The sequence below is a fragment of the Zootoca vivipara genome, chromosome 13 (genome assembly GCF_963506605.1).
Source record: "Zootoca vivipara chromosome 13, rZooViv1.1, whole genome shotgun sequence".
Classification (NCBI taxonomy): domain Eukaryota; kingdom Metazoa; phylum Chordata; class Lepidosauria; order Squamata; family Lacertidae; genus Zootoca; species Zootoca vivipara.
The window spans coordinates 10,340,072-10,367,505 of NC_083288.1; the positions used below are offsets into that span (position 1 = coordinate 10,340,072).

General features: G+C 45.8%; 1 protein-coding gene across 4 annotated transcripts; it reads left to right on the forward strand.

Moving 5' to 3' along the window:
• The first annotated feature begins 523 nt into the window (after window positions 1-523).
• On the forward strand, window positions 524-25,867 carry NBR1 (NBR1 autophagy cargo receptor). Of its 4 annotated transcripts, none has more exons than XM_060282283.1 (21): window positions 524-614; window positions 2,596-2,706; window positions 4,807-4,869; window positions 5,992-6,010; window positions 7,520-7,542; window positions 9,029-9,232; window positions 9,696-9,761; window positions 10,297-10,505; window positions 11,456-11,617; window positions 12,621-12,827; window positions 13,386-13,542; window positions 14,753-15,040; window positions 17,170-17,322; window positions 17,564-17,639; window positions 19,199-19,360; window positions 19,462-19,602; window positions 20,036-20,366; window positions 20,660-20,757; window positions 21,009-21,087; window positions 21,931-22,039; window positions 23,871-25,867. In XM_060282283.1, exons 2-21 carry the CDS (start codon window positions 2,605-2,607, stop codon window positions 24,048-24,050), a joined length of 2,829 nt encoding a protein of 942 aa, XP_060138266.1. In that variant the 5' UTR covers window positions 524-614; window positions 2,596-2,604; the 3' UTR covers window positions 24,051-25,867. The 4 variants fall into 4 exon arrangements, with proteins under 4 accessions (XP_060138266.1, XP_060138265.1, XP_034991211.2 ...); XM_060282282.1 differs by having other exon boundaries at window positions 533-614; window positions 21,934-22,039; XM_035135320.2 differs by having other exon boundaries at window positions 533-614; window positions 20,663-20,757.
• Window positions 25,868-27,434: the final 1,567 nt, after the last annotated feature.

A 27,434-nucleotide genomic window follows, 5' to 3' on the forward strand; every position in this document is an offset into this window, starting at 1 on the left:
TCAGAAAAAAGACAGAAATAATTTTTCCGCTTTTGGGGGGGAGGGGGGAAGGAAAGCTTAAACCGGTGCTCCCTCGCAGCCTCCATTTAAATCGTAGACATTACCGGTGATAATAATAATAACATTTATTATATTGTTATAATAATTAATTAAATAAGTAATATTTGTGGTTGTTGTTATTAGCCCCGCCTTCTTCCCCAAGGGCTCCAGGGAGCTTTCATGTCACTCCCCGGAAACGCACTTGAAGGCGCGCGGGCGGCGGGGGAGGGGGAATGGCATCTTCCCTCGCAAACCCGGAAATTCCTTCTCGGGGCGATCGAATGCGTCACGCCCACTTCTGCCGCCGCCGCTGTTGTGCTTCCCAGGACCTTCCCCTGCCCACCGACCCCGCCTACCCGGGCCGCCCAATGGAATGAAGAGAGCGGCGTGAGCGGCGCTCGGCTGCGTCCAATCACCTCCCGGCAGCCGCTGTTGCGAGGGCCCCAGCCTCGGGTGGAGCCGCCATGTTTCTTCCCACGTCACAGCGCGGGGCGGGCGCGAGGAGGCGCAAAGAGAAGGGGCTGCCGAGACAGCTGCGGGCGGGCGCAGCTCCCAGGGGACCCGGCGGCGCGACGGTAAGGGCCGCTCTGTCCTGAGGCGGCGCGACCCGGAGCAGGGTCGCTTCGGTGAGCTGCGCTGCGAGGCTGGGGGCTGCGGAGGGGAGAGAAGTATATCCCTCCGCCCCTCCCCCTTTCTGTAAACAACAACAACAACCACACTACAGTATTGTCTTTGTGGTTATTATGGAGTTAGTTCTTCTCCCGAGCCCTGTGGCGAGTAAAAAAAAATATATCTCTGAGGTGGCGGTGGGGTGGGGGGAGCCCAAGTTGCTTCCTTGCCTTCATTTCTGCACCTTCTTAAATATGTTGTTGAGGGGGGTGTTATTTTGTGTTTTGATATCATGTTTTTATTCTGTGAACCACCCTGAGATCTACGGAAGAAGGGCAGTATACGAATTTAGATGATGATGATGATAATAATAATAATAATAATAATAAAATTTCATAGGTGGGTGAGTATCCTACGTAGCATCGCCTCGCCTGCTGCCTGCCAACCTATTTCAAATGGAGCCCAGAAACACCATGGAAGCCCAAAGGGATGTTTAGTGGTGGTAGGAGATATCTCTCTGTGTGTGTGTGTGTGTGTGTGTGGTATACGCACACATACATACAAATATATATACACACACACGCCCCCCAAAAATATCTCCCATTCGCTAATATGTGGCTAAAGCTGCGTGATTCCAATGCCCCCAAGTGATGCTTGTCTCAGTTATGGTCTTGGAGTTTTCTCCCAAAAGGCAAATATGGTGTGTGGCAGTTGCGGCCTTTAAACTCTAGGTCAGATAGCCGAGTTTCCGGTATGCACCCTGTAAAAATGCAATTTCCTGTGCCCAGGGATTTACTCCCAAGGTGGTCCCCCCTCGGGAATATTTGTAGTGTTCCAGTTAAAACACAATCTGTATCTGCATTGTAGTTTCTGTATTTCAGCTATTGCAGGACTTCTCCCCACCCCTTTTATCTCAGCTGTGTAGTTTGTTTAACAGGTTGGGCTTCAGTCTGTGGGTAATATAACCTGCAATTGGGTTGTGTATGAACTAAGTGGTACAGTCTGTGCTCAACAGGGTTGAGGGGAGGACAAAGGAGAGATCAGGGTTGAGGGGAGGACAAAGGAGAGAACAGAATATACAGTATAAGGATAAAAACAATAGCAAGAGGTAGATGTACATGAACCCCAATGAAATCTGGTGTTAGAAAGTGTTTAAATAGTGGGTTCGTGGCTGGAGTAAAAGGTATTTCTGATCTTGGAAACTTGGTATAACACATTAGTATTTTACAAAATGTTCATTATTTGCATTAGCTCTTGTTGAAATCCCTGTTTTTCAGTTGTCATTAATCTGAATTTCTTAAAAGTGTAGTTGGCTTTGTTTATTTTTAAATAAGATGAGGTATTGGGTGGACATGATTACAGGAGTAAGAAATGTTAGTGGGTGGTGGTTAGGGAACTATATGGTCTAGTTTGTTTATGACGTTAGGGAAATTAGAGTCAGGTGACTGGAAGCATTAAATCATTCAAACAGCTGTCTGTGAGATCTAGAATGAATCTGGGCGGTGTCTGTAAAAAAAGAAAATAAATTGAGTGAGTGGCAATATCTAAATATTGGGTTGTTTAAAACTAAATAGCTTGGTCTAAAATCAGCTTTTTCTCTTGATAGCCTCACTTGAGACAGAATAAGTGTGTTACTTTATTATTTTACACTACATACAGCTTTTCAAAAGTTATTTACAAGTAAATCGGCCCAGTCAAAGTTCACTTTTGTAATATTAAAAGAGAAGCTGTGAGCAGGTACAAAGTGTTATTGCCTAAGCACTGGGGAACCATGGTGCTTGGCTGGCTGGCAGGGGGGCCAGGACAGGACAGGGAGGGCTTCAGGAGCAGTAAGGAAAACATTCAAGTACACCAGAGCCCCAGCACCTCTTTTTCTGGAGGTGGTTGCATTCAATTCAAAGCATCCAAGCAGTTTAGATTTTAATTGCTTTCCTTTTCTTTCCATAGTCCTGCGGCATGGATCCACAGGTAAACCTCAGTGTGACCTTCCAAGGTGACACACAGAGCTTCCTTGTGTCAGATTCATCTAATACCACATGGGCTGATGTGGAAGCCATGGTGAGTTGGATCTATGTAGAATGAAACTTAACTCTGATTGTCAGACTTCCACATTTTTGCTTGCCATGATTAGGGCTGGGTGATTATATCGCTATAGCATCCAAAACCGGTTTGAAATCCGTATCATTATATTGGGTTCTTAAGTGGGAAGACCTCTGAAGCTAGCCAATGCTTCTACATGGCTCCATCCTTATTTTAGACATGTGATATACTGTATTGGTATATCATAATAATAATAATTAATAATAATAATAATTTATTATTTATACCCCGCCCATCTGGCCGGGTTCCCCCAGCCACTCTGGGCGGCTTCCAAAAAAATATTAAAATACAGAAATCCATCAAACATTAAAAGCTTCCCTAAACAATCTTTAGCTGGTGATATATAGTGATATTGAAAACCAGATATCACCCACCCCTAGCCATGATAAGCTTGCCACTGCCTTCTGGCAAGCATGATAAACCCCAGCCCCCCTTCCCAGTTTGGGTCTGCAGAGGTGAGTGAGAATTGTCAGGCTCTTGCCCAGTGATTCCCACCCCTTACCAGCTCCAAGATAGAAAAATACAAAAGGCTATTTGGCTGCTGCCCTGCAGACATGGCCTCAGTCACACAGTGGCCAACCCAGCAACCCCTCATCAAATCTTTCCCATTTCAAACCTAATGTAGCAGATTGTTCTTGACCTTGTGTGGGGACACAGTGCCAGGTCAGCTACAAGAAAGGGACAAACACCACTTTTGGCTTGCTTACCAAGGTTTGCCAAAGATAGTGAGTCCCTGGTGGTGATAACCATAAATGTAAGTTGAGTTCCCATTTAACTTTCTGAATGTCATTTGTGTTCTGTAGGCTCCCAGGGGGCCAACAAATGAGGCCTGGCACACAGGAACTTGGTAGGAACTTCATCAGGAGCTAGATGGGGATTGAGCTACAATCCAACAGGATGGACTTTTATTTGAAGGGAGAACCTACTAGGAAGCAGAGCTGGTTACTCAGATCTGCTTGAAATACAGCGTTACCTTGGTTTAAGAGCAGTTTAGTTTATGAACAACTTGAATTAAGAACGCTGCAAACCTGGAAGTAGGTGTTTTAGTTTGTGAACTTTGCCTTGGAAGCAGAACATGTTCCGCTTCCTGTTGAGTGTGTTCCATTTGTAAATTGAGTCCCCCGCTGCTATGGCAAAGCACGCCTTGGTTTAAGAACGCTTTGGTTTTAGAACGGACTTCCGGAACGGATTAAGTTCGTAAACCAAGGTACCACTGTAGATCAGCACCTAGTACTGAAAGTGGCAGGAAGTGCATAGATCTCTGCAGTTCTACTGCTGAAAGAGAAGCCCGGCTGAATGTAATTCCAGTGTTGTCTGCCACAAAGTAAAAGAAATTCCCACTTACTCTGCCTCTAGGCCGAGGGATAGTTTGGCTGGACTTTATCATGAGCTTGATTTGCCCTTTGTACACAGGTGTTTACCTTGCTTGTACATTACTGGCTTGCAGTGAGTGGAGCATTACATTATTGGTGCAAAGTACATTTTCTCTGGAGGGCCTGGCAAATATTTTTGGGATATTACTTGGAGTCCTCAGATTCTCTGGAATTTCATACCGGGTGCAAAATTAAGCACTCTTTAGAATCTGCTGTTATTTCTTTTTGCCTTGCTTCTAGCCCTAATGGCTGCAAGGATAGGCTTAAAACCATGTGAGCATGATCTGATGAAATCCTGGGCACTGGGGGCAGGGAGGATGGACTGCTAAGCAAACTGTCCAGTGGTCAGTTTCAGTGCTGTTTGCTCCTCTTAATAACCAGGAGTTAGAAATATATACAGTACAGTATACAAAATAAATAAAAATGTGCAGGTATACTTAATTTGAATGACGTAAACAGATTATAGATTTCCATATTCTTGGTATAGAGGCATGAGCCTTTAAGTGCAGTATATATAGCCAGGTTGTGTGAGGAAGGGGGAATCCCTCTTGGCCCCATTGAGCACATCTGAGGCATCTAAGAAAAGAGAGTAAGAGTCTTTCCTGGAGACACTATCTCCACCCGTTTATCTTTCTGTAGTGGATTGCATAGCAGTCTAGTTCACTGCACTTCCATTCTCTTGCAGGTGAAAGTCTCATTTGAACTGAATGATATCCAGATCAAGTACCTAGATGAGGATCAGGATGAGGTACATTATCTCCACAGTTCCTGCGTAGGGTCTGTTTTAAATGTGAAAGTTTGGGGGGGAAGGTTTACAGAATCTGGCTCCGTTGATTCCCTATAAAGAAACGTGCATCTCTTATAAAATAGCTTCCTTTCTCAATCAGTGAACGCTTGTTCTGTATTGGGTAATATTTAGTCTTTGGGTTCTCTCAATCTTGAAGCCTGTTTTAACAGCATGAGGATTCAAAGGAGTCAGAATAATTATCCTGAAACAAAATCTTCCTACAACAGGAATAGGGAACATGTAACTCTCCAAATGCAGTTGAACCACAACGCCCATCAACCCTAGAACATAATGTCCAGTGGTTGGGGATGATGAGAGTTGTAGTCTTAAAACATCTGCTGTGATATTCCTGTTGCATAAGGTGTACTGGCTCTTTTCCACTGTCTGACGTTTTTTGTCTACATTGGATCAGTTGCACGTCACAAACTGAACACCACTCTAATGCCAATAGGCCTGGTCTTGCTTACGCCAGGAGAAGGGAGTTGAGTTCTTCATTTTTTACCGGAAGTCAGTCTTTCTGTGTTCAGTACATTCTGGTACCTGCCACTCCACATTTCTCCATTGCTGAGAACCAACATGCTAAGATTCCAAAATGAGGAAATCTTACTGCACTGAGGAGAGCCTGGGTCTCCTATTGTAACTTATTAGGCTAATTGGTGTCAGTGTCATTGTGTAGAGAACTTCAGAAGTGAAGTCTGTAACAGTCCTGCCCAAGAAGAGAGTTGTGGATTATGAAAAACTTGTATGTGTGGTGTTAGTGGGAGATCTGTAGCGTATAAAACTTGAATAAAGTCTGTCTGGTGTTTATCTGTTGCCCTGGGTCCAATCTCCTGAAACATAGCCTGGGTGGAGTTAACTGGGCTGGACAGTGCCTTAAAGTATGAACCTACTTTGTGGGGTGGTAAGAAGAAGGGAAGCAAACTAATGATATGCAGGAGAGTGGCTTGAAACAATGTGAGTGGTGACAGAAGCCAGGCTACTGCTCTGAAATCCTGGATGAGAAATCCCCTTTTAATTTTAGGGTGGTGAAGGTGACCAGCAGCAGGGAATAAGCCTTCATTTGTTCTTGATTTCTTTTCACAGGTGTCTGTCAATACCGCAGGTGAGTTTCTGTTGCTTACTTGTAACATCTGATGAGGATTATCAGCTGCGTTTCTCTGAATAACGCCTGCATTTTTATATCCTGCAGTGGGGGAAATAGTATTGCAGTTTTTCACAGGAGAACATGTCTCGCTTTCACCACATAAAGAAGTCTGCATTTAGTGAAGTTACAGGGTTTTCCTAGCAGTTCTCCTGTACAGATAGGAAGTAGCCTTTCTCACTGCAGTGTTGCTTGTTCCCTTTATGTATATATACTTGAGACTAGCAGCCAAAGATTTAACTGGCTTGCTCAAATTAAAATGTCATACAGTTCCTGCTCTACCACTTTGGGCTCTCCACACAGCCTTTTTTCCCCACTGCCTGTCTTTCCTACACCCTTCCTTGCTGACTTTGCATCTCTGACTCCACTCCACTCATACAAAAGAGTTGATTCCTTTCTGTTCAATGACATATCACAGCAGCACAGCCAATAGCAACTGAGAGCAGGACTCAGTCTCTTAGCATCCTATAACATTTTTTATGCCCTTGTGAGTCAGTTGGGCTCATGTATTTACACTGTTCAAGGTCTGAGAGTGCCAAATGTTTGGCTTTTTAATAAACATTAGAATTGAATTAGAGCTGGAGCCCGGAAATGGCCAGACCCAAGTATGTATTAGGAATAGTGGGAGGTGTGATGTACTTGCTTATAAGCATCAGTAGTTAGCATAGGTAAACACTAATTAAATTAGGCAGATTTATGAAGTTGTGTATTAGGACAGTAATCCTAGCCAATCAACAAGTGTTAATTGAAATGTCTAATTCTACCGGCTGACGTTCAAAGCATCGAAAGGTTTATTCTTGTTGCTGCTGCTAAGGAATAACCTGGCATATTTTATTGCTGCTGCTGCTGCGAACTTACTCCATTGTAGGCTCCAGCTTGTACAGGTATATATGTGTAAACAAACCATGTATCATAAAGACACCACAGACTCCGCTGTTTCTTATTTCCAAAAGGAAACATGGACTCCTGGAACCCCTGAAGTCTCATGCATCGTTTGGCAGAAATAGTGGTGGCATGTAATAATATATATTTGGGCCTCTCTGACTCAGGCTATAAAATCTGAATACTCCCCAAACTGGAGGAAAGCTGAAATGTGATGTACTCACACAATCCAGGACCCTGTAATGGTTATTTTCTTTTCAAGTTGGAAACTTTTTTTGCATATAAGATTTGAAACTCAGAACATGGGTTGTGCTCTCATTATAGCAGTCAGCATTAAATAAGTCTCTTAAGTTCATGCATTGCAGAAGGAATGCAGGAATTTCCCCTCACATCCTTGAATGGGCCTTGAATTGGGGGGGGGGGGACTGGGTTTAACGCAGCGGCCAGAAGGAAGCCTAGTGAGTAGCATACAATACATTCACGTAGCATAGGATTAATGTAAAAGTTGATTTATAAAATGTGCAAATGTGACTTTTATTGCAAGTCTGAATACGGCAGAGCTCACTGTGACTTTCTCTCTCTTTGCAGAGGAATATGAAGAAGCTCTTAAGGTAACAGATGGCTATTTTTGAAACAGTACAGCTACAAAATCCTGGGCATTCTTTGGTGTGGGAAGAGTCAGTGGAAATCTCTCCCTTCCACATTTTTCTGGGTTGTCAGATTTTACTAGTGGTTCTCTTAACACCCTGTGCCTTAAGCTCATTGGGAGTGATGATGTTATCTCTCAGCTGTAGGGGCATTGCTTCCACATAAATTCCATATCTGAAGCAGAATGGAGGTGGGGGCAAAGTTTGAAGGCCTCCTTCACTGGTATGTCTGCTTGTGACACACTCTTGCTGCTGTCAAAAAGAATTTACATATTTTTTTCTAGCCAAAGCTTAGTGTAATGCTAATAGGCCTACCTTCCACGAAATCTGGGGGGGGGGGGAGACCCAGTGTGACATCCAGTGCACTCATTTTTTTGGCCCGAGGATTTCTGTTTGCACCAACAAATTTAGCAGAGGAGGAGGAGGAGGAGGGGACATTCTGTTGTACAGCCAAAAGTCCTTGCACCGAAGGTTGCATATACCCCCCCCCCAATTTTGTAGATCAAGTATTTGCTCTGTGTCTGTCATGTTAAACCTTGCAGGACTTTTCCTGTAATATTAAGCATACTTGAGAAGATGGTGCTTGAGTTGCGCTGTTAATTGTACTTTAGTGTAGGTAAAAGCAGCTACACTTAACACACACTGATGCCTTCCAGGGTGCTGTAAAGTTCTTGCGAATCCACACTACACTTTCATGATCACTTGTCTGTGCACTGATCTCTTAGCTGGACTGCTGTAACTCCACTCCCAGTTGGCACAGGACACCCATCTGCTAAGCTCCTCTTTTTCTCATGTAACTCTGATCACATCACCTTTCCCGACATTCTTATGTGGGTTGCCTGTCATGCTTCAAGGTTCGAGGCATCTTTTACCTATAGCACTTGGATGAGCAGAGTACATTGAAGCCATTTTTTGGTGGGTGGGTGTTTTACCCTCCAGGCCACCCTGTGTGAGAGATCTTTTTTACCATTTCCATTTTACAGGCTGGCAGAATTAAAGCCGAGAGGTCAAGGCAATGTGCATCAAGGCAGAATTGTTGGCTTGTCAATTTGCCCCATAAAGGGTCTTGTGGGCACACTGCCTGATTTTTGCCATTCTCTTCTAGAAGTTAACCTTGTTTGATCCTGGCCCCCGCTTTTGATGGACATTTTTCATTTCCTGACACTGTTCCTAGGGTTCATTTCTTCATGTTCACCTTGCCAGCTACCTTTGGAAACAAACCAAGGCAGCATTCCTCAGATTCAGAACTTCTCGTTTGCTCTGTTTCTGAGTTTGTGTGCATGTGCGTTTTGTTCTAACTCCAAACAGTTGTGTTTCCTCTGAAGAATAAGATTGACTGGTTCAAGGTTTGCAAGTGATTTTCATTTTTGGCTTTGCCTCTTTAAGAAAGCCCTGCACAGGATTCATAGGGTGCATGTAAAAGTACATTAATTGTAAGCTCTTTCTTTAGATTGCAGTGAAACAAGGCAATCGGCTACAGATGAATGTTTATCAAATAAGAGCTCCTCTGGGCATGCCTTCACAGCAAGCCCCCGAAAAGGCTGAGAAAACCCAGAGTCCCAGAGATGGGAGGAAGCCCCTTGCCCACTATTCCATGCTTGCTCGGACCTTGGCTCAGGACAGAGATACTGGAAGAGAGAATGAGAGGAGACAGGTAGGAACAAAAGATGTGCGTCCCTGGAGCCATCCTGTTTGCCAGATGCGCTAGAAGCATAGCAACATGTTATGCGCTTCCAATAGATAGTTATAACACAGCTCCACAATTACACCCTCGCCAGATATTCTGCTTTCTGTAAACTCAAAGCTGTGCTGTTGAGAAGTAGTGGGAGATGCTTGCTTGCCTCTGGCTTTTCCACAGCTAAGGTAACTGAACACATGAGACAAATGCTCAGAAATGGCTCTCCACAAGTAGAAAGGTGCTGCTTATATTCTTGCCAGAAGAATGAAACTCCTGTTCCTAGCAGGAAGTTGGTGTTCATCTTTCTTTTGGAGAAAGAACACTGTGTCCTGCTTCAAAGAATGTGTGTATCTGTTTGCTCAGTCTCAAGTTAATTATGAACTGTGTACAAGGAAGTTGTGTGTTAAGTTGTGTGGTTACATCCCCCCCCTTTTTTTAGTCTCCCCAGAGTGAGCAGCATCCCAGTGAGGCCCCTCCTGAGTGGTTCACCAGCTATTTGGAAAGGGTGAGTGCCTCTCCCCCCCCCTCCTTAGATTTTTATTTGTCTTTTCAGACTTTGGGGAAGGGGTCATTGGAGGGTTTCTCAAGCAGACCATGAGAACCACAGATTTCCACACACAAACACACACTTGTGCTTCCTTAACGTAATGGAGCTTGGCCCGCAAGTTGAAATTTGACACCACACTACATCAAATTGCAGTCTGGATAAATATCCAATGCTTGGCTCATATTGTTAAGAGGGCACTTAGTTGATCTTAAGTGCTGTAATGGGTGGAGGAGTTTTGTGGGGAATGCTGGCAGATCCAACTCCCAAACGTAGTGCATGTGGTAATCAAAAGCATATCAATATGGTGATTGTCCTGGGTTCCAATGTATGTGTTTGTGACCAATACTGTTTTGTTGTCATCAATCTATGTATTTCTTCCCAATCCTACCGTATCTCTGCATGCACCAGTTCTGGGACTGGGGAGCGGAGTGGGAATACCTTTTAGAGAAAATCTAGGTGACTCTGCTTATGGTGCACCTCTTCCCCTTTCCAGTTCCGGGAGCAAGTGGTTCAAGAGACTGTAGAAATGCTTGAACAGAAGCTGAGCGAGAAGCTCCTCCTTTCTGGCCAGCTCCCCAGCTCCTTGAGCAGCGCCACACACCACACCCCTGCGAGCCCATCTGTGCAAGGAAACCCCTTTGACTGGCTTCTCTCCTGCAGTAACTGTCAGGCCTCTATCGTGGGCATTCGCTACCAGTGCAGGTAGGACATGGGCAGAAGGGTGAAAATGCAAATCGTGCAGCTGTGTTGGTTCTTTGTGTCCAGAATGTCCGGATTCGGCATCCAGAGACTCTCCGAGGGGAAAGCAAGGGAGGGAGGGTGGGTGTGTAGTTATGTAAAAGGTCAGAGTTCTAGTCCTTATGACCAAAATGATCCAAGGAAAATATTGGAAGCATGTTCTGTGGATTGAGAGGGGAATCCAATGACCTTTAAATCCCCTTTTTCATTGGCACTTCTGTTCTCTTCACCTGTTTGCCTTCTGTTTGCCTTTCTTAGTTTTTGTATACTTAAAAAAAACTGTATAAAGGCAAATCAAGCTACATCAGCAAGTTGAGGAATTCTCTTACTCATGTCTGTCCCTTCCTGATGCTTCTTCATTTTGGCAACCGTGAAAGGGAGATGAAGATGACAACAGAGCTCAGCTGCAGAGCTACTAAAAGACAAGAGCTTTGCTGTTTACCTCCACCACCAGCTAAACCCATTCAAAATGGTCTGGTAGTGAAACTGGTTGTCCTCCAGGGGTCAGTTTCTCTTCAACTTTCTGGGTCCTTTACCCACTCAGTTTCCCAGCTGTCAACCTCCCATCCAAACTTATATTTCAGTTCCCTTTCAAAAAGCTGCAGTGTTTTCAGAATCCTGTCGCTGGCACCTTCACACTAAGCCGTTAGAATGTTTGTGAACATGTCATGGCAATGCAAAAGCTCAGCCAATTGGGGGCGGGAAGGATGGTGGAATAGCTCACAAGCAAGGTAACGTTTTATGAGAAGTGAAATCTTTTAGCCTGCATGTTAACAGCATTAAAATTGCTTTTGTTTTATTTCAGCCTTTTCTCACATTTGTAATCACAGCTTAACACAAATTGATTTAACCAGTTCAGTTAGTAAAAGATGAAAAAGCTGTTGGGTATCTCATAGCCTTTCCTCTCTTGACAGTGTGTGCCCATCCTATAGCATCTGTGAATCATGTGAAATGGGGACGTATGCCCACGACCCTAACCATGTACTTTTGAAACTGAGGAAGCCAATATTGTGCATCTCAGAGACGTATAATCTTGGGCAGTTCGCTCCTCGCTTCGCCACTCTGGAACAAGCCAGGTACGTGGCCGACTTGCTAAGTTCTGCTCTGCCCAACTGTGAGTCACCTTGGATCTGCCTCTATATTTGGGGGTGGGGGTTGCTGGTAGTGGATAAGCACACAATTAAGAAAACCAGTAGAAGGATACTCAGAGGCCTGCAGAAAAGGATTTGGTTCTAAGTTCAATCAGTATGTAAATTTCAGTTTCCACCTGGCATCCTATGTTCTATGGCTTTCTGTCTTCAAGCTTCTTTTGCCTACCTGTGTACAATATGCAATGAATGCAATGTGTATTTTTTTTAAAGGCTCCTAGAGCAACTTAGAAATGTCAGTGACAAAAGACAGTCCCTGCCTTCAGACTTGTAGTCCAACTGCCCAGCACAAACGGAATAGGGAGGCAGGAGGCTGCAGAGCAATCAGCTGGAATGGAAAGATTTTTAACTGAGAGGGGGAACCAAACATTGCTTGTCTTCCAGCATTTCCAGATGAAATGGCTGCTAATGGAAGACAGTTGAGGGTAGGAGCCTGATGGAGCTGATATTACAACAGAGTGTTTGGAGGGGCCCGGCAGTTCTTTCTCTTCCTCTGTCCAGCAGGCACCCAGGAGCCTACTGTGTAGAGCAGGCATGTTAAACCTGTAGCCCTCCAGAGAATATTGGACTCTCAACTCTCCTCATTCCTAACCACTGGCCTTGCTAGCTGGGGCTGATGGGAGTTGAGGTCCTACAAACATCTCAAGGGCCACAGGTTCCTTACCTTTTGCGTAGAATCTTCATGTCCCCATTTGTAATGAGATGCCCTACTGGCACCCAAGGGACCTTTGGAAGTGACGCTCAGCCCAGCTGAAGGAAACGGCGTCGGCAGCCGCCGCTTGCTCCCTCCAACTCTCTGGGATGTTGTCCTGGTAAACAGTTTCATTGCTACAACCCTGCTTACGCTGGAGATGAAACTTTGTTGCTAATAGCTGCCTGGGTCTACAGATCCTCCTGTAAGCAAACCAGTCTCTGCTTTCAACCTGCGCAGGCTTCAGAAGCAGATGGACAAGCGCTTTCTGAAGGCGGAGAAGCAGCGCTTGCGAGCAGAGAAGAAGCAACGCAAAGCTGAGGTGCGGGAACTCAAGAAGCAGCTGAAGCTGCACCGGAAGATCCATCTCTGGAACTCTGTCCATGCTCTAGAAAATGCTGGCTTGACAGCTGCCAAATCGGAGAGCCTGCAGCCCAATACACTTCTGTAAGCAATCTGAGGACTGGGCCACATGGGGGAGGGCATGTTTGATCTGCATGTTTGGAGCACTTCTAGGCTATTGTGAATCTCTGCAGCACTTGTAACTTATTTGACTCTCTGAACCTTGGGGTTATATGCAAAGCACCACCAGCAGAGTTCTGCTAGCACAGTGGTGTTTCTGTTTCCTCTTCTTCCCCCAAACCCCCGCCCCAGTCTTGTGGAGCTGATCTTCAAGGCATGCATGGGGCTGCAGCAGAGAGGAGGGGAAAGTTACATTCCACTGGCACAAGTTGCTTGCACTTGCGGAGCAGATGCATTGGATAGCACCCCCGGGATTTATAAGCTGGACTGCTGAGGATCCTTTGTACAAGATCCCCAGTCCCTTCTTAGACCTACCTCTCCAGAACACCCTGCTTGGGAGAGTCGGCGGTAGATTGCAGCTTAGAACTTCTGTTAAATGCAGATCCTTTAAACTTTAGATCTGCCTCCCATAAGTGGAGGGAGCGAACATTCCTTCTCTTAGCTTGAGATTAGCAACTACTGACTTTTTCCCTCTCTTTGCAGTCCCCTCCAGGGCTGCCCAGTCATTGTCCCAACGCTGAGTGCTGCCTTTGTGGATGAGAATCTTCCTGATGGAACTCGCCTGCACCCAAGGACGACCTTCATCAAACATTGGCGCATGAGGAACACTGGCAACATGGAGTGGAGTTCTGACACTAAGGTGCGTTCCAGTGCTTAAGTATGTGCTGGAGCTGAGATCTCCCTGCAAGCGACGCCCTATTCCCCACACTTCCTTCAGCCCAGATATGTAGGGGCTGGTTTTGGTTACTCAGCAGCAACAGAAGGACATCCTGCAGAAGCACAACAGTGGACCTTCCGGATATGAACTTAATTCATTCTGTGGGTCCGTACGTACCCTGAAAAGTCCGCAACATGAGGCACCGCTTCTGCGCATACACACGGCGCGATAGAGCACTTTGTACATGCATGCGGCGCGCAGAGCACTTCTGCACATGTATGCACGTAGAAACGCGGAAGTATACACTTCTGGGTCTGCCGCGTTCGCAACCCGAAAGTTACGATACCCGAAGGTAACATAACCCGAGGGTCCACTGTACTGCTTTCTTACTATTTCACAGGCTTCAGTACAGAGCCCTGTTGCCATCTTTTGCCTATCACCGCCTGTAAATTATTTGGGTGAGGACTTGGTTTAGATTCTCAGCCAGCCAACAACCAACATGGGGCATTGGCCCAGACTCCTAAAGGTGCAAAGCCCAAAGTGTGTTCAGGGCTGGGGAACCTTCATCCCCCCCCCCGATGTTGCTGGACTACAACTCCTATCATCCCTGACCATTGGCCATGATGGCTGGGGCTAGAGGGTGTTATAGCGCAACAGCTACAGTTTTCCCATCTCTGCCATAGTTGGTCATTTTTGCTGCCGAGCAAATGCAAAGCCGCAGGATTGATTTAAGAAACACAGTGAAAGCATTGACAAGTAGATTTTTTTGCTTTTTTTGTGGAAGGCACAGTAGGAGACCATGTTGTCAGATAAAATTGCTCTAACTGTGCCCCACAGCAAACACATTGCTTCTGAACTCGTTCCAAAGCTTAACCTCCCCTAGGTTGGGACACCATTATTTTAAAAGATATCTACCCACCCTCATTTAGCAAGTTAACCCAAAACAATATGGGAACAACCTTAGTCCCTCTGCCACCTTTGTTTGCTAGCCTTTAGGATTTTTTGTTTCCAGAGCAGTCTAGTTAATTCCTTAGAACAGACTCGCCGGGGGGGGGGGGAAGCTAGGTAAAAGAAAAAGCTTTTTTTTGTTGCCGAAAGATGCTTGCGGTGAATGAGGCTCCCTTCACATGCTTGGTTGGGACGAGGAAGAAGTTAATGTCCTTTTGTTTTTTTCTCTGTCTCCATCCTTCAGCTGAAATTCATGTGGGGGAACTTAACTCTGGTGTGCTCGGACAAGAAGGATGTCCTTGTGCCCTCCCTGCTGCCTGGGCAAGAGGGGGTTGTCTCTGTGGAGTTTGTAGCTCCCCCAGTGGAAGGAACCTACACATCTCATTGGCGGTTATCACACAGAGGGGAGCAGTTTGGGCCCCGGATCTGGTGCAGCATTGTTGTAGACCCGCCCTCCAACACAGACTGCCCAGAGAATAGCAAACTGGTGTCCAGTTTCTTCCAGAATGGCGGTTCCCATTGTAAGAAAGAGGTGAGGCCTTTATTTTATATCTCTGAGCCTGTGTAAGTTGCTCTGCTTTCTGCTTCCCACCTTCCCTTAGATCTTTCTCCTCAGGCCTCTGCTTCTCTGCTCTCCGCATATATATATTTCCCCACTTCTTCTTTCAGCAACAAGGTTTATTCAAGTTCCTCGGCTAAATTAGCTTACTTTCCTCTTAAGACTCTTTACCAACAAATCATTGTTGAAAGAGTCATTTGTATTTGCAGTAATAATAGTGTGTGGTGCAATAGGACATCGGTACCACTGTTTATATAATAAACTTTCATGTAACTACCTTCCTTAAGCCACCATGCCTCCAGGCACCCCTATTCCTCCCTCTCTCCCTCTCTCTTTCCTCTCTCTCTATAATTTCAAATTAAACATTTTACAAACTTTAAAATATCCAGTGACTTCCCTTCTCCTTCTGTGGTTCATAGTACATATCATACTTTTCCTGCATATTGTGCTATAACCATTCAAATAATTTTTTCACTTTTATATCACTCAAATATTGTTTACCCTGTTGAATTTATCTTAATGTTGCCAGCGATTTCAGCTGTGTACAAGTATTTTCCATATAGTCAATAAATATTTTCCACTCTTCTTTAAACATACGCTCTCCTTGCTCTCTTGCTCTGTGAGTTAAACCTGCAAGTTCTGCATAGTCTAACATCTTACTTTGACAATCTTCTTTACAAGGTACCTCGCTCACTTTCCATTTTTGGGCTAACGAAACATGGGCCGCTGTTGTTGCACACATAAATAAACTTTTCTGGCACCTGGGAATTTCTGTCTGGGTTATTCCCAACAAAAAGGACTCTGGTTTTTGGGGGGAAAGTAAATTTAAACATTTTTTTTCAACTCGTCATATATCATTTCCCAATATTCTTTCCCCTTTCTACATGTCCACCACATATGAAAAAGGTTCCTCCTGAGGCGCCCCTATTTCTTGACCCTCACTTGTTTTCCTAGCCTTTAATGTACCAAGCCCAAACATTTTGGATCAACAACCCAATTCAGCATGAAAAGATTTTTGGGGTGGTTTGTTTTTTACGGCAAACTAGCCTCTCCTTCCCTAACAGAAAGCTGCACTGTTGGTTAGCATTTTGTCACAGACACCTTGCTTTCCCTTTCCTAATACAGTGGTACCTTGGGTTAAGAACTTAATTCATTCTAGAGGTCCGTTCTTAACCTGAAACTGTTCTTAACCTGAGGTACCACTTTAGCTAATGGGGCCTCCCGCTGCCACCGCTGTGCGATTCCTGTTCTCATCCAGAAGCAAAGTTCTTAACCCAAGGTACTATTTCCGGGTTAGCGGAGTCTGTAACCTGAAGCGTCTGTAACCCGAGGTACCACTGTAGTTAGAATGTCTGAGTCAAGTCAGTGATGTCACAGCAGTTTAGCCAATGGCAGGTTGGGCCTCCCAAGCAGCAGAGATTAGGTTTGTGACATCCATTTAGTAACTCTGTTCAAATGTATACATGTCTGTGTTGCTTTTTCTTAGTCTCCCTTCTTCATTAAATTAAAAAACAAACTCTCTTGGAGCAGAGAATAGATAACAGTGGTGTGCACTGGCCCCACAAGGTTTTGTTCCTGTTGCCTCCAGGTGGAGCTGGGAATGACTTCTATTGCAAACCCTGAAGAGCTGGTGCCTGCCTGTGTAGGCAGCACTGCGGTAGTTAGACAGCTTCCTGTGTTCCTAAGTGGAGCATGAATGTAATTGAACAGATGTGAAAGATGCATCTCTTTCTGTGGGAAAAGAACAGACACTCTGTATCTTGCTTTCTCTATAGCATTTATTCCACCAGCAGGATTTTACAAGATCCTGCAAACATTCTGTGCGGTCAGCTATAGAGAATCGAGAGGAAGGTCGTTAGTCCCTGTGATTCCTTTGGTCTCTTGGCACAGCCCATAATTAAGCATTTTCTATTTTTTTTCACTGCACCCCTTTTGCCAGGAAGCTTAAGCAACAAAATGGAACTCTAGTGCCCAAGAAACTTGTCGTGTATGTTGATGGCACAGTAAAAAGATGGAGTCTTTGCTTGCGCTAAATTAGGATGAGGCTGCTCGCCTTAAGAGTCACTCCATGGTCTTTTCAGTGTTTCTCTTTCTCCTTATAGGAAAGACCCTCAAAGTTCAAGGGGCAAACTCTGCAAACTGCTGATGGTGCCACAACAGGAGGTGTGGCCGGCCGGGCTGCTCCACAAAAGCTGAAGAGCATCCTCAGTGCTAAAGAGTTCTACATCCCGTCAGTTGACCTGCTCACAGCTCAGGTGAAATGTCAGGTGCAAGCCAAGCTTGGAGACAGGGCGGGTTCACAGAAAATCTATAATTCCGTATTTGTTCTGCCCTTCAACACCAAAGATTCTGCAGTTAGGCAAGGCTGTTTTCTCTTAAACATTAATAAAACTTGGGTGTCTAGCTTACCAGGCGTGGCAGAGAGGGATGGAGATGGACTGCCACTGTCTTTTTATCCCCTAACTTGAATGCTTTTGTTTCCTCCCTCCCTCCTAGGATCTGCTGTCCTTTGAACTGCTGGACATTAACATAGTGCAGGAACTGGAGCAGGTTCCACACAACACTCCTGGAGGTAAGCATCACCAGGAGGTCTGTGGGTGGTAGTTGTGATGGGCACATCCTTGCCCCGTCTCCCCTAGAGATGCAGGTCTAGCACTCCATCAAGGGCCAGTGGCAGGAGCTGCCATCACTCGGCACCTGTCGGGACCCATACTTAATTAGGGACCCCTCTGTCTGTCCCCAGAGACTCCTGGTCCTGCTCCTCCTCCTTGCGGTTCTTGCTTGTTACCTGCCCTTTCAGTGGTAGAGAAGAGGCAGAGGAGGCTGGTCCACTCAGAGCTTTTTGCCAAGAGGTCCCAAGCTTCCACCAATCCGGAACTGGCACTGACTCCTCTGAAGACCAGGGCAGGTTCTTCTGGCAGTTCCCCCTTGTATTGCCACAGCTGCATCTGAGGTCATCTGTGCTGCTTTGAAGCTGTGCTGAGGACTGTACCCCGATTTTGGCTTGCCTGTGGTTCAGTGCAGCTGGGCCATCATTTGCTTGCCTTGGACTCCCCCCTGATTGCTTTGCCTGAGCAGATACCATTTAGGGTTTTTATAGCTCTGTCCGAGACTGCCGGCCCAGTTGAAACATGGGCGCCCAAAGACATTGAATTTGTAGCTTAAATCTGAGCTGTGTTGCCAAACTGAGCACGTGCGGTGCATTTCTTTTGCCACCAGGTAATTGAAGGAAATCCCTAGCACTTTCTGCCTAATTGGAACAGTTCCAGGCAGGTTTGAGTTCCTGCACCTGTACAACACTTGAGGCAGTCAACAAAAATAGTTTGGGGAATCTCAGGATCAGGTCCCTGTTCCTGCAGGTGGCATCTTGCTCTTCCAGACATGACTTGGTACAAGTCACCCCTGCCCCATGACAGTTCCTTCCTGGAGAAGGCTGGCTGGGACCACATACAGGAAGAGAGCAGGGGGAGCACATGTAAACCACTGCCTGGTAATGGTGTGCAGGGCCAGCCCGCGGGCCGGCCGGTCCGCCACTCAGCTGCACCCACGGCAACCGCGCTGTGCCTGCCTGCCCACCGCGCAGCAGCAGCGCCTGTGGCAGCCGCGCTGCGCCCGCCCTCCCACCGCACTGGGAAACGGAGGGATCCGTCGCACCACGGCGCCAGGGGCGCTTAAGACGGCCCTGATGGTGTGTTACATTTCTTCTAGTTACAAGAAGGGACAATAAGCTACGCTTCATCCCCTGACAAACTAGAAGGTATTACTTAGCCTGCCTTGTGTCTCTGAGATTTCACCAGGCCCAAGCAATTTGAAGCCTATTTCAGCACTTCCATAAGTCCTAAAAGCATATGAGATTGAAAGCTGAGATTCTTAGAATGCTGAAATCTGCACCCAGTAATAAATTGTGCCCTTGCTTAGTTGCGTTCATTTGTTATTTTGAAATATGGACCTTCCCAATTATCTGGTGGTCTGAACTGTATCGGGCTCCCCCTTCAGCCTGTCCCATTGTTTCAAGTCTCTGTATAATAATTTGGGTTGGCTACTGAGGATGAAGATCAAGCCCCCGGCTTCTAGGGCTGCTTGAGTTCTAAAACTTGCGACGAGTCCTAATGAGAACATTGCGTCCTACAGATGCCCAGGCAGGGAAAGGGAAGGCTGAGAATCCGGCTAACTCAGAGGAAGGAGAGGAAGACATGAGTGGGACCCAGTTTGTTTGTGAAACAGTAATTCGTTCTCTCACCTTGGATGCTGCGCCTGACCACAGGCCCCCACAGAGGAAGGAATCGTTGCAGAGTGAGTGTTTGATTTGTCATCCTGCTAAGCGCATTGCATGTACAGAGAAAGCTTAAGCTGATAACTCATTTCGATCGGCTCCTGTGTTTTTGTTGATTTAGGTTCTCTACAAGCACTACAGGACAATGCCCACTGCAGCCCAAACAAGGACCCCGTTAGGATAGAAAATGTTCCTTCTCCAACACCACAGGAACCAGAGTCCAAGAATCAAGGCATGGAGGTGGCCCAAGAAGCTGAATTTGGTAAGGAGAAGTGGCTAGAGTTCGCTTCTTTGAAAGAGGGACCAGGACTGGCAGTATCAGTCTCAATGCCCCATGGGTGGAAAAAGCCTATAATAGATCCCCATGCTCAAGAAGGATAAATTCAAACTGGAATAAGTTCAAAGAAGAGCATGATATGGGGTTGGTGAAACCTTTCTTAGGAGCCAAGATTAAGAGCTCTTCCATTTTATTTCTCTGCATTGCTTAGGCTGATCTATGGAAGTGACAGGACCGTACTTTTTATTGTTTTACAGCCACACAAAAAGGCTTTTGGGGAGAATATCTTAGTTTTATGGTGCCCAATAGGACAAAACAAACAGCATTGAGGAAAAGATTCCTGCATTGCAGGGGGTTGGATCAATAGCAAGGGGCTGCAGTAGTCTTTGCAATGAAATTGTTCTGCTGCTTCTCCTAGAGGAACTCCTGCTGCAAGAAGGGGAGGAATCGAGTGATGGAGAGACCGTGGATGATGCCAAGGATGAAGTCTGTAGCCAAGCATCCTCTACCTCCTCTGAGGATTACATCATTATCCTCCCAGAGTGTTTTGACACCAGCCGCCCTCTGGGCGAGTCTATGTACAGTTCTGCGCTCTCTCAGCCCAGCTTGGAAAAAGTGGCCGAGGCCTCGGCAAGTCCTGCGGGAGAGAACCAACCCTCAGTTCATAGTATCAACGACATGCTAACCACCTCGCAGACACTGGACGAGATGCCTCTGACCCCTCAGATCCTGGAACCACAGCCTGCAAGGTACCAAGTGGACCTGGAGCCAAAGTGTGCTAAGACTTCTTTGTCTCTGTAGTCATAAGCAACCTTCAGAAGGAGATAAAAAAAGGTGGTCGGCTGCTGAGTTTGGGCTTAGTGTGCCAGCCAACCAAAGCACAAAAATCCAAACGCAGGCGAAACTAAGTAGGGTGTGTTACTAGGGAATTGGCTTGAATGTGTAGTGTAGACATATGCTCAGGCTTGGTGGGTGTGCTTTTTCTAAAGTTTCTGGCTACCACACCTTCCCACATGCCTGCTTTTCTTCCGTTTTTTAACAGTAGATCTCTGGCCCCTCCCCAAAACAACAGCTCCCAAGAAACAAGTGTTCCCAGTGGAGAGGACGCCTCTTGGTGGGTTCCAGACCAAACCAGAGAAGGTACTGTGCTACGATTTACAGGCTGGTAATTGGTTAGCAACTGCTCCTAACTCAAATCATTAGTTTTACAGCCCACCCTCTTCCAGAGCCTCAAGGTGGGTGGTGGCAAATCAACAAGAGATGTGGTGCTGCTTTCATTAAATAGTTTCAATGAGGGGTAATGCTGTTCCCCATTAAATCTCTCTGATAGTTGCTATTTGGTTCTTTCCTGCCAGTTCCTGCTCTCACACTCCCAAATATTTCTCTTCTAGTGGTCCAAGGAGCAGGTGTTCCTGAACCACTGCCTGCAGGGAATGTAAATAGCACACCAACATGTCCAGAATTCTCCAGGTAATAGAAGCTGGGTCAGGCTGGAATTTTGTTGTGATCTGCTGGGCAAGTGGTATCTGTCCTATTTCTCACTGAAAAACAAGTGTCTGTTTCTCTATGCTTTGACATCCCCTCCCACTCCTACCCAAAATGCCCACTGTCAGCTGTGTAAACTTAATTTATGCTAGGCAAGATGTTCTCCTTGAGTTGCAAACTGCACTGTGCAAGTACGCAGGCTGGCAGTGACATTTTTATGAGAGATGTCTGTTGTTCATAAGCGGACTTGTACCTGTAGCAAATAGATTGGTATTATCTGACTACTGTATCTTTCTTGCTTTTACCTGCCTTGTTTCTTTCTTTGTATCTTATTGCTGTTTTGTTGTATTTGTATTATTGTGGTTAGTCTCACCTGAGCCCCATTTTGGTAGAAAGGCAGGATTTAAAATTAACAAATAAAAATTTGGCCCATAGTGGGAATTCAGCAACTTGAACACAATAGTTTTGGTTTTTAAATAAGGGGCAAGCTTCTGGCTAATATGGCTGCTAGGATGGGCATGAAAATGAATGGGAAATGCCTTGTGAAATCTCAGAGGGGACAATTACTTCTTTTCATTTAATACCCCAAAAATCCCTTTTCTCTAGAACTTTTAATTTGGCATGCAAAGGGTTCCTGGGCACTTGTTCCATCCAGTCATAAAACCTTCAGCAAGGTTTCTGCATTCTCTTTTCCCGAAAGCTTTGGCCCAAGCATTGCCTCCCATTTTCCTTACCGTTAAGCCAAACCCCAGCATGTGCCCTGTTAAGACACCCTGCTCAGTTGTTTTACTTTTGTTATTTCTGTCCCCTAATTCCAACTTAACTCAGCAGGCACACCCATGGGAACAGCCTTGCCGGTGACCTCGTGAAAGGGGCCTTGTCAGTGGCTGCCTCTGCTTACAAGGCGCTGTTTGCTGGACCACCCACTGTGGAGCAGGTAGGCAGCTCCTTGGGATGATAATGCTCCCCCTGGAATGGGCAAGAAAGGGATTGGAGCAGAGTTTGCGTATTTTGTCTCTCCACGGTCGCACTGCAAGTACAAATTTGGTGTTACGTGCATGTGAAAACAGGCTTCTAGCTTTTGTGGCTGCAAAATGAACTTGAGAACATGTGGCACCAGGGATTGCTACGGCCCAGAGCAGGCTGCTGGCCACCAGATAAATATTTCCCATTTAAATGTTGCTTGGGATGGCAAGAAAGAGTATGTCCCCGTAGTCAGATTAGACTTCCTCTGATGGGAACCTGAACAGAAAATAGGGACGTTTGTTGTTGGGCAGGTAGGCGAAGAGGTCAATTGCTGGTGTCTCAAATCAGCATTGGGTGGCTCAGAAGACTCTGGGTTTGATGCTCTGATCTCCAGAATGTTGAAAGCTCAACCTTGTAGTTGTGGATTCCTTGGAAGCCGTGGGCTATCAGGAAAAGCAAGGAGGAGGGTAGCTTCCTAAAACAAGGATTGGGATCTTGCGCTCCCTTGAATGCTCACATGGGCCTTGCCCATCTGGACAAGCCATTTTGAAATGGCTTTGGAAGACCTTCAGCATCACAACAGATGGCCCTTGGCTCCAGCAAGTTGGTGCTGTGTCATTTCGTTGGGACAGTCTTGCTCTGTCAGACTGCAGCAATGAGCTGCTTTTGAGCTGCTTTGTTCTTTGGACTAGTTGCCACCAGCCTCCTGTGTCTCACCATGCTCCAGAACCAGAGTGGAAAACCTTACTTGCTCCCATTGCATTCTGGTTGACTGGTGTTCTCTCTTCCTTTTGATGACCACTGGGCAGTGGGAGAAGTAAGCACACGCAGTGCTCCGTCCTGTTAAAAATTAATAGATAGCGATTGGGAAAGGAACTTGGATTTGTGAGCAAAGGTGGAGCTACCTTCCCATCCACTCTATGCTGTCAGAGAGGAGAGGAGATGGGGAGGGTAGAAAATATCCTGTCGCACCTGTAGTTGGCAGCAAGGATTCCAGAAATTCCATAAAAGGCAAAGGTAAAGGACGCCCGCCAGTTAAGTCCAGTCGCAGACGACTCTGGGGTTGCGGCGCTCATCTCTCTTTACAGGCCAAAGGAGGCGGCATTTGTCTGCAGACAGTTTTTCCGGGCCATGTGGCCAGCATGACTAAGCTACTTCTGGCGCAATGGAACACCGAAACCAGAGCAGCGCACGGAAACGCAATTTACCTTCCCGCCAGGGCAGTACCTATTGATCTACAGTACTTGCACTTTTTGGCGTGCTTTCAAACTGCTAGGTTGGCAGGAGCTGGGACCGAGCAACGGGAACTCACCCCGTCCCGGGGATTTGAACTGCCAACCTTCTGATCAGCAAGCCCAAGAGGCTCAGTGGTTTAGACCACAGCGCCACCCGCGTCCCTCATAGTGCTGCAGAAATAGGCAGGATCAAAATGGGGGTGGTTGCTTCATCCACCAGAGTGATGTGAAAGCTACCAAAAAGTGCAAGTACTGTAGATTAATAGGTACTGCTCTGGCGGGAAGGTAAATTGCGTTTCCGTGCAAATGCTGCTGACTGTGGAATGAGTGGGAAGAGTAACCCATATATTTTGTCCGCTGTGAAGATAAAATAATGGGGGGAAAGAGGTTTCCTGAAAGAAAGGTGGGATATGAATATAATTAATAATTGCCAAGATAACATCCTCTCCTGTGGCATTTTGGGATTTATTTCATGGGTACAGATTGGGAAATGCATTGGCAGAGAACCCTAGATGTAAGCATGCATGTTTCCTGGTTTTGATCATTCTCCTCCTTCCATCCTTCAAGGCTCGTCCTGTGGCCACCGAGGATCAAATGAACCCCTTCCTGGCCAACCTGAGCGAGATGGGCTTCTGCGACCGGCACCTTAACCTCAGGCTGCTACGGAAACACAACTGTGATATGTCCCAAGTTGTCACTGAGTTGCTGCAACTGAGTCACAGCGATTGGTACGAAAACCAGTATTGAACCTTTCCCCTCACCGTGCTCATTAAAACCTGAGCAGTAAATGGCACCAGCAGCTTCCAGCTCCCTTCTGTTCCAGCACAGCAGAGATGGCTTGGCTTCTGTTTCCCATTGCATCATGGTTCATCACCACCACTACCACCAGTATCCAATGACTCAGGCGCTAGGATTTCTTTAAAACACTAAGGGTTGTTCCTTCCTCCCTTCTCCAAACTGGCATAATACCATATTTTGTTGTAGTAAAAAGAGGTGAATGTACACACGAAATACATGTGAGCTGTGTTCCTACGAATTTTAGGGCTTTCGTTCATGAGCTGCAAGCAAGCAAGCAAACAAGAACCAGAGACTTGAGGGGCCTTCCTGTATTGTTCCTACCAATCTGTTGGCGGCAGCGGCGGAGCTAAACTAAAGACCAGCTCTTCCAGATTCTGTTCTCTCATGAAGGCAGTGGTGGAGCTGTTTGTCCTCTAGTTTTGGAATCTTCCTGCATTTTGTTGGAGCAATAATCCCACCAGCATTTTCATGTTGTGTTTTGCAGACGCTACTTTAAAATGAATTCGTCGTAGTCTAGCTGTTGGCGTTCTTGGCCAATCCCATCAAAACCTAAAACGCTGCTGTTTGCTGTTAGTTATTGGGAGTGAAATAGACTGAACGGAGCAAAGTTCGGTAGCAAGACTGGGTGGGTGGTTTGCCATAAAAAATACCAAAACAAAGAGCAGTTGCTCCTCCTGTGTAAATCTTTAGAGGTATTATTAATAGCTATTATAACTTAAGTATTTGATTGACACATGGTCAAGACATGCTTGGTGGGGAAACGACACAAAACTATTTTTGTAGACCCATTCCTCTATCATGAGTTTGTTTAAATGAATCTCACATCCAAGATTTCTGACCCACCCTGCCCAGCTATTGGACCAATTTTTTGGGGGGGGGGAGGAATACACAGTTTTTAACAAACGTTGATGCAATTTAAACGTGCTACTAATGCCCTTCAATATGCATTTGTATAATATTGAGCATAAAAGAACATGAAAGGAAATGCTGGATCAGAGATGGCATTAAGGGAGGCAGTTTCTCCCATCCCATCAGGGAAAAGAGACGGAAGAAAATTCTGCCCAAACCCCATTGAATAAACAGGATGTGTGCCCATTCCAACTGGATTATTTAGCTCTCAGGTGCTCTTTTGACTTTTCAAACAATATAAAAAGAATGGCTGCTATCGTTTAAAAAAGACACAGGTACCCCCGGAGATGTGGCTGAACCCATACCTGTTTTTTGTGTGGTGGGGTAAACACAGGTCTGTTTTTTTTCTTCTTGTGACTTTGGGCTAATATGATTGGGAGGGGAAATTAAGAAATGATGGCAGCGATTAAGACTCCTTTTTTCTTTAGAAGAGGGAAAACAAAATGAAACACCTACTTCTGCAGTGCACTGCCTTTCCCCACCTTCATTTAACTTGTGCATGGAAAGCTACATATCTCTGATCAGAGATCTCCAGATTAGGACTTGTTTTGCTTTGGGTTGATGGGTGAGAATCTTGGTATTCCTAGGTAGGTCATATTGTTTGACTTGAATTAGTTCTTATTGCTACCAGTCCTATTGGCAAACCTCTTGTTAACCCTGGTAGAGAGATCTTTCTTTTTAGGTTTCATAAAAGCTGAACTTTTCTTTCGTTGGCTTCATATATTTTACGAGAGGGGTGCATGGATGATAATTTTTAAAAAGTGCAAATATTAAGATCTTTGTATATTGCTTAGAGTAAACACTTTGAACAGTCTTTGGGGTGTGACAAATGTTAAAATAAAGTATACATTAAATAAGTAGCCTTGCGTTTATGAAAATAAAACCAGCTCACCAAACATTCCTTGCTGGGTGGGGTTTATGAGGGAAACCATTCTTAACCTTATTTCAAAAAAAGTAACTTCCACTGAAATGAAATATTTCAAGTAAAATTGGGGTGGCAGGGCTTCTAGAGTGAGGCACACGTGTTTATATTCAATGGCAGTAGGTCTAGTGCTTTTTTTAGCTGGGGGGCATTTCCTACACCCCTCAGGTGGGTGCCATTGAAGACTGGCATTCTCCCCTCCTGATTCTACTTCTGAGAAGCCCAAAAACCCAAAACTTTCAAGTCAAAATGGAAGCTGGCCAGCATGGGCAAGTCTACAATTTTTTTATCTACGGCTTCACCTAGCTCCCAGCTGCATTTGGTCAAGCTACATGGCGGGGCCAATTTGTATTTCCTTTTCTTCAGACCGTCTCCCATGTAGCAGCGAAGGGCTTTAAAGTTTTCCAGCCAGGCCTCCGTCATTGCCCATGCATGCATTTGTGCAAGGGCCCTTCCAAGCTGCCCTAGCTATCCGTCTGAACCTAAGAGAAGGAGAGAGGCAGGCAGGGGAACATTTGACCTGCACCAGAACCAGAAGTGACCCCTAAACCAGCTAAAGGGACAGCTTGCATTGGTTTTTAGCACCTCCCCGGGCGCTGAATGCAGCTGTTCTAAACGGCCATTTGTTCAAGGCTGCCCCGAGTCACCTGTCAACTTACTGTCATCATCATCAGTTAATTTTATTATTTATACCCCGGCCATCCGGCTGGGTTTCCCATAACAACTTCATAGGGAGTTCTGGCACCTATTTTCCTTGGAGGGGGGGCACCAAGTAGGTCTGAGGATTTGCTTACAAGAAAACGTCATTACACTGCACAAGTGTTGTATAAAAGGTTGTCTCTCCCCTTGCCACCAGAGGTGCTAAGATAAATTACTGGTAAGTGCTGCCTACTAAATGCATGGCACTGTTGTTTTGCTCAAGCCCAGAGCTTGAGCTGAACCCAGAGCCAGAGGTCTGTGGGAGCCATAAAGGACTCTGTACGTGCACATGTGTCTCAGAAAACAGCAGTGGGAATACCTTTCAAGTAATGTATCCCTGGTTTTTTTAAAGAGCTTCTGAAACAGCTCTTTAAAAAAACTCATCAGATTGTTTGCTAGATGCAAAATCCACTGTTGAAAAGAACTGGGGAAAGCACAATAGTCAGCAAACTCAGCAAACTGCTTCAAATATCCTCAAGGGTTGACTTAAGGCAGGCATCCCCAAACTTGGGCCCTCCAGATGTTTTGGACCACAGTTCCCATCTCCCCCGACCACTGGTCCTGTTAGCTAGGGATCATGGGAGTTGTAGGCCAAAACATCTGGAGGGCTGCAGTTGGGGGGTGCCTGACTTAAGGCATGACCAGACTTGGCCCTCCAGATGTTTTGGGGCTACAATTCTCCTCATCCCTGACCACTGGTCCTGTTTGCTAGGGATGATGGGAGTTGTAGTTCCAAAACATCTGGAGGGCCAAGTTTGGCCATGCCTGACTGTCTTAAGCAAACCAAGGGACAATTTTTATAG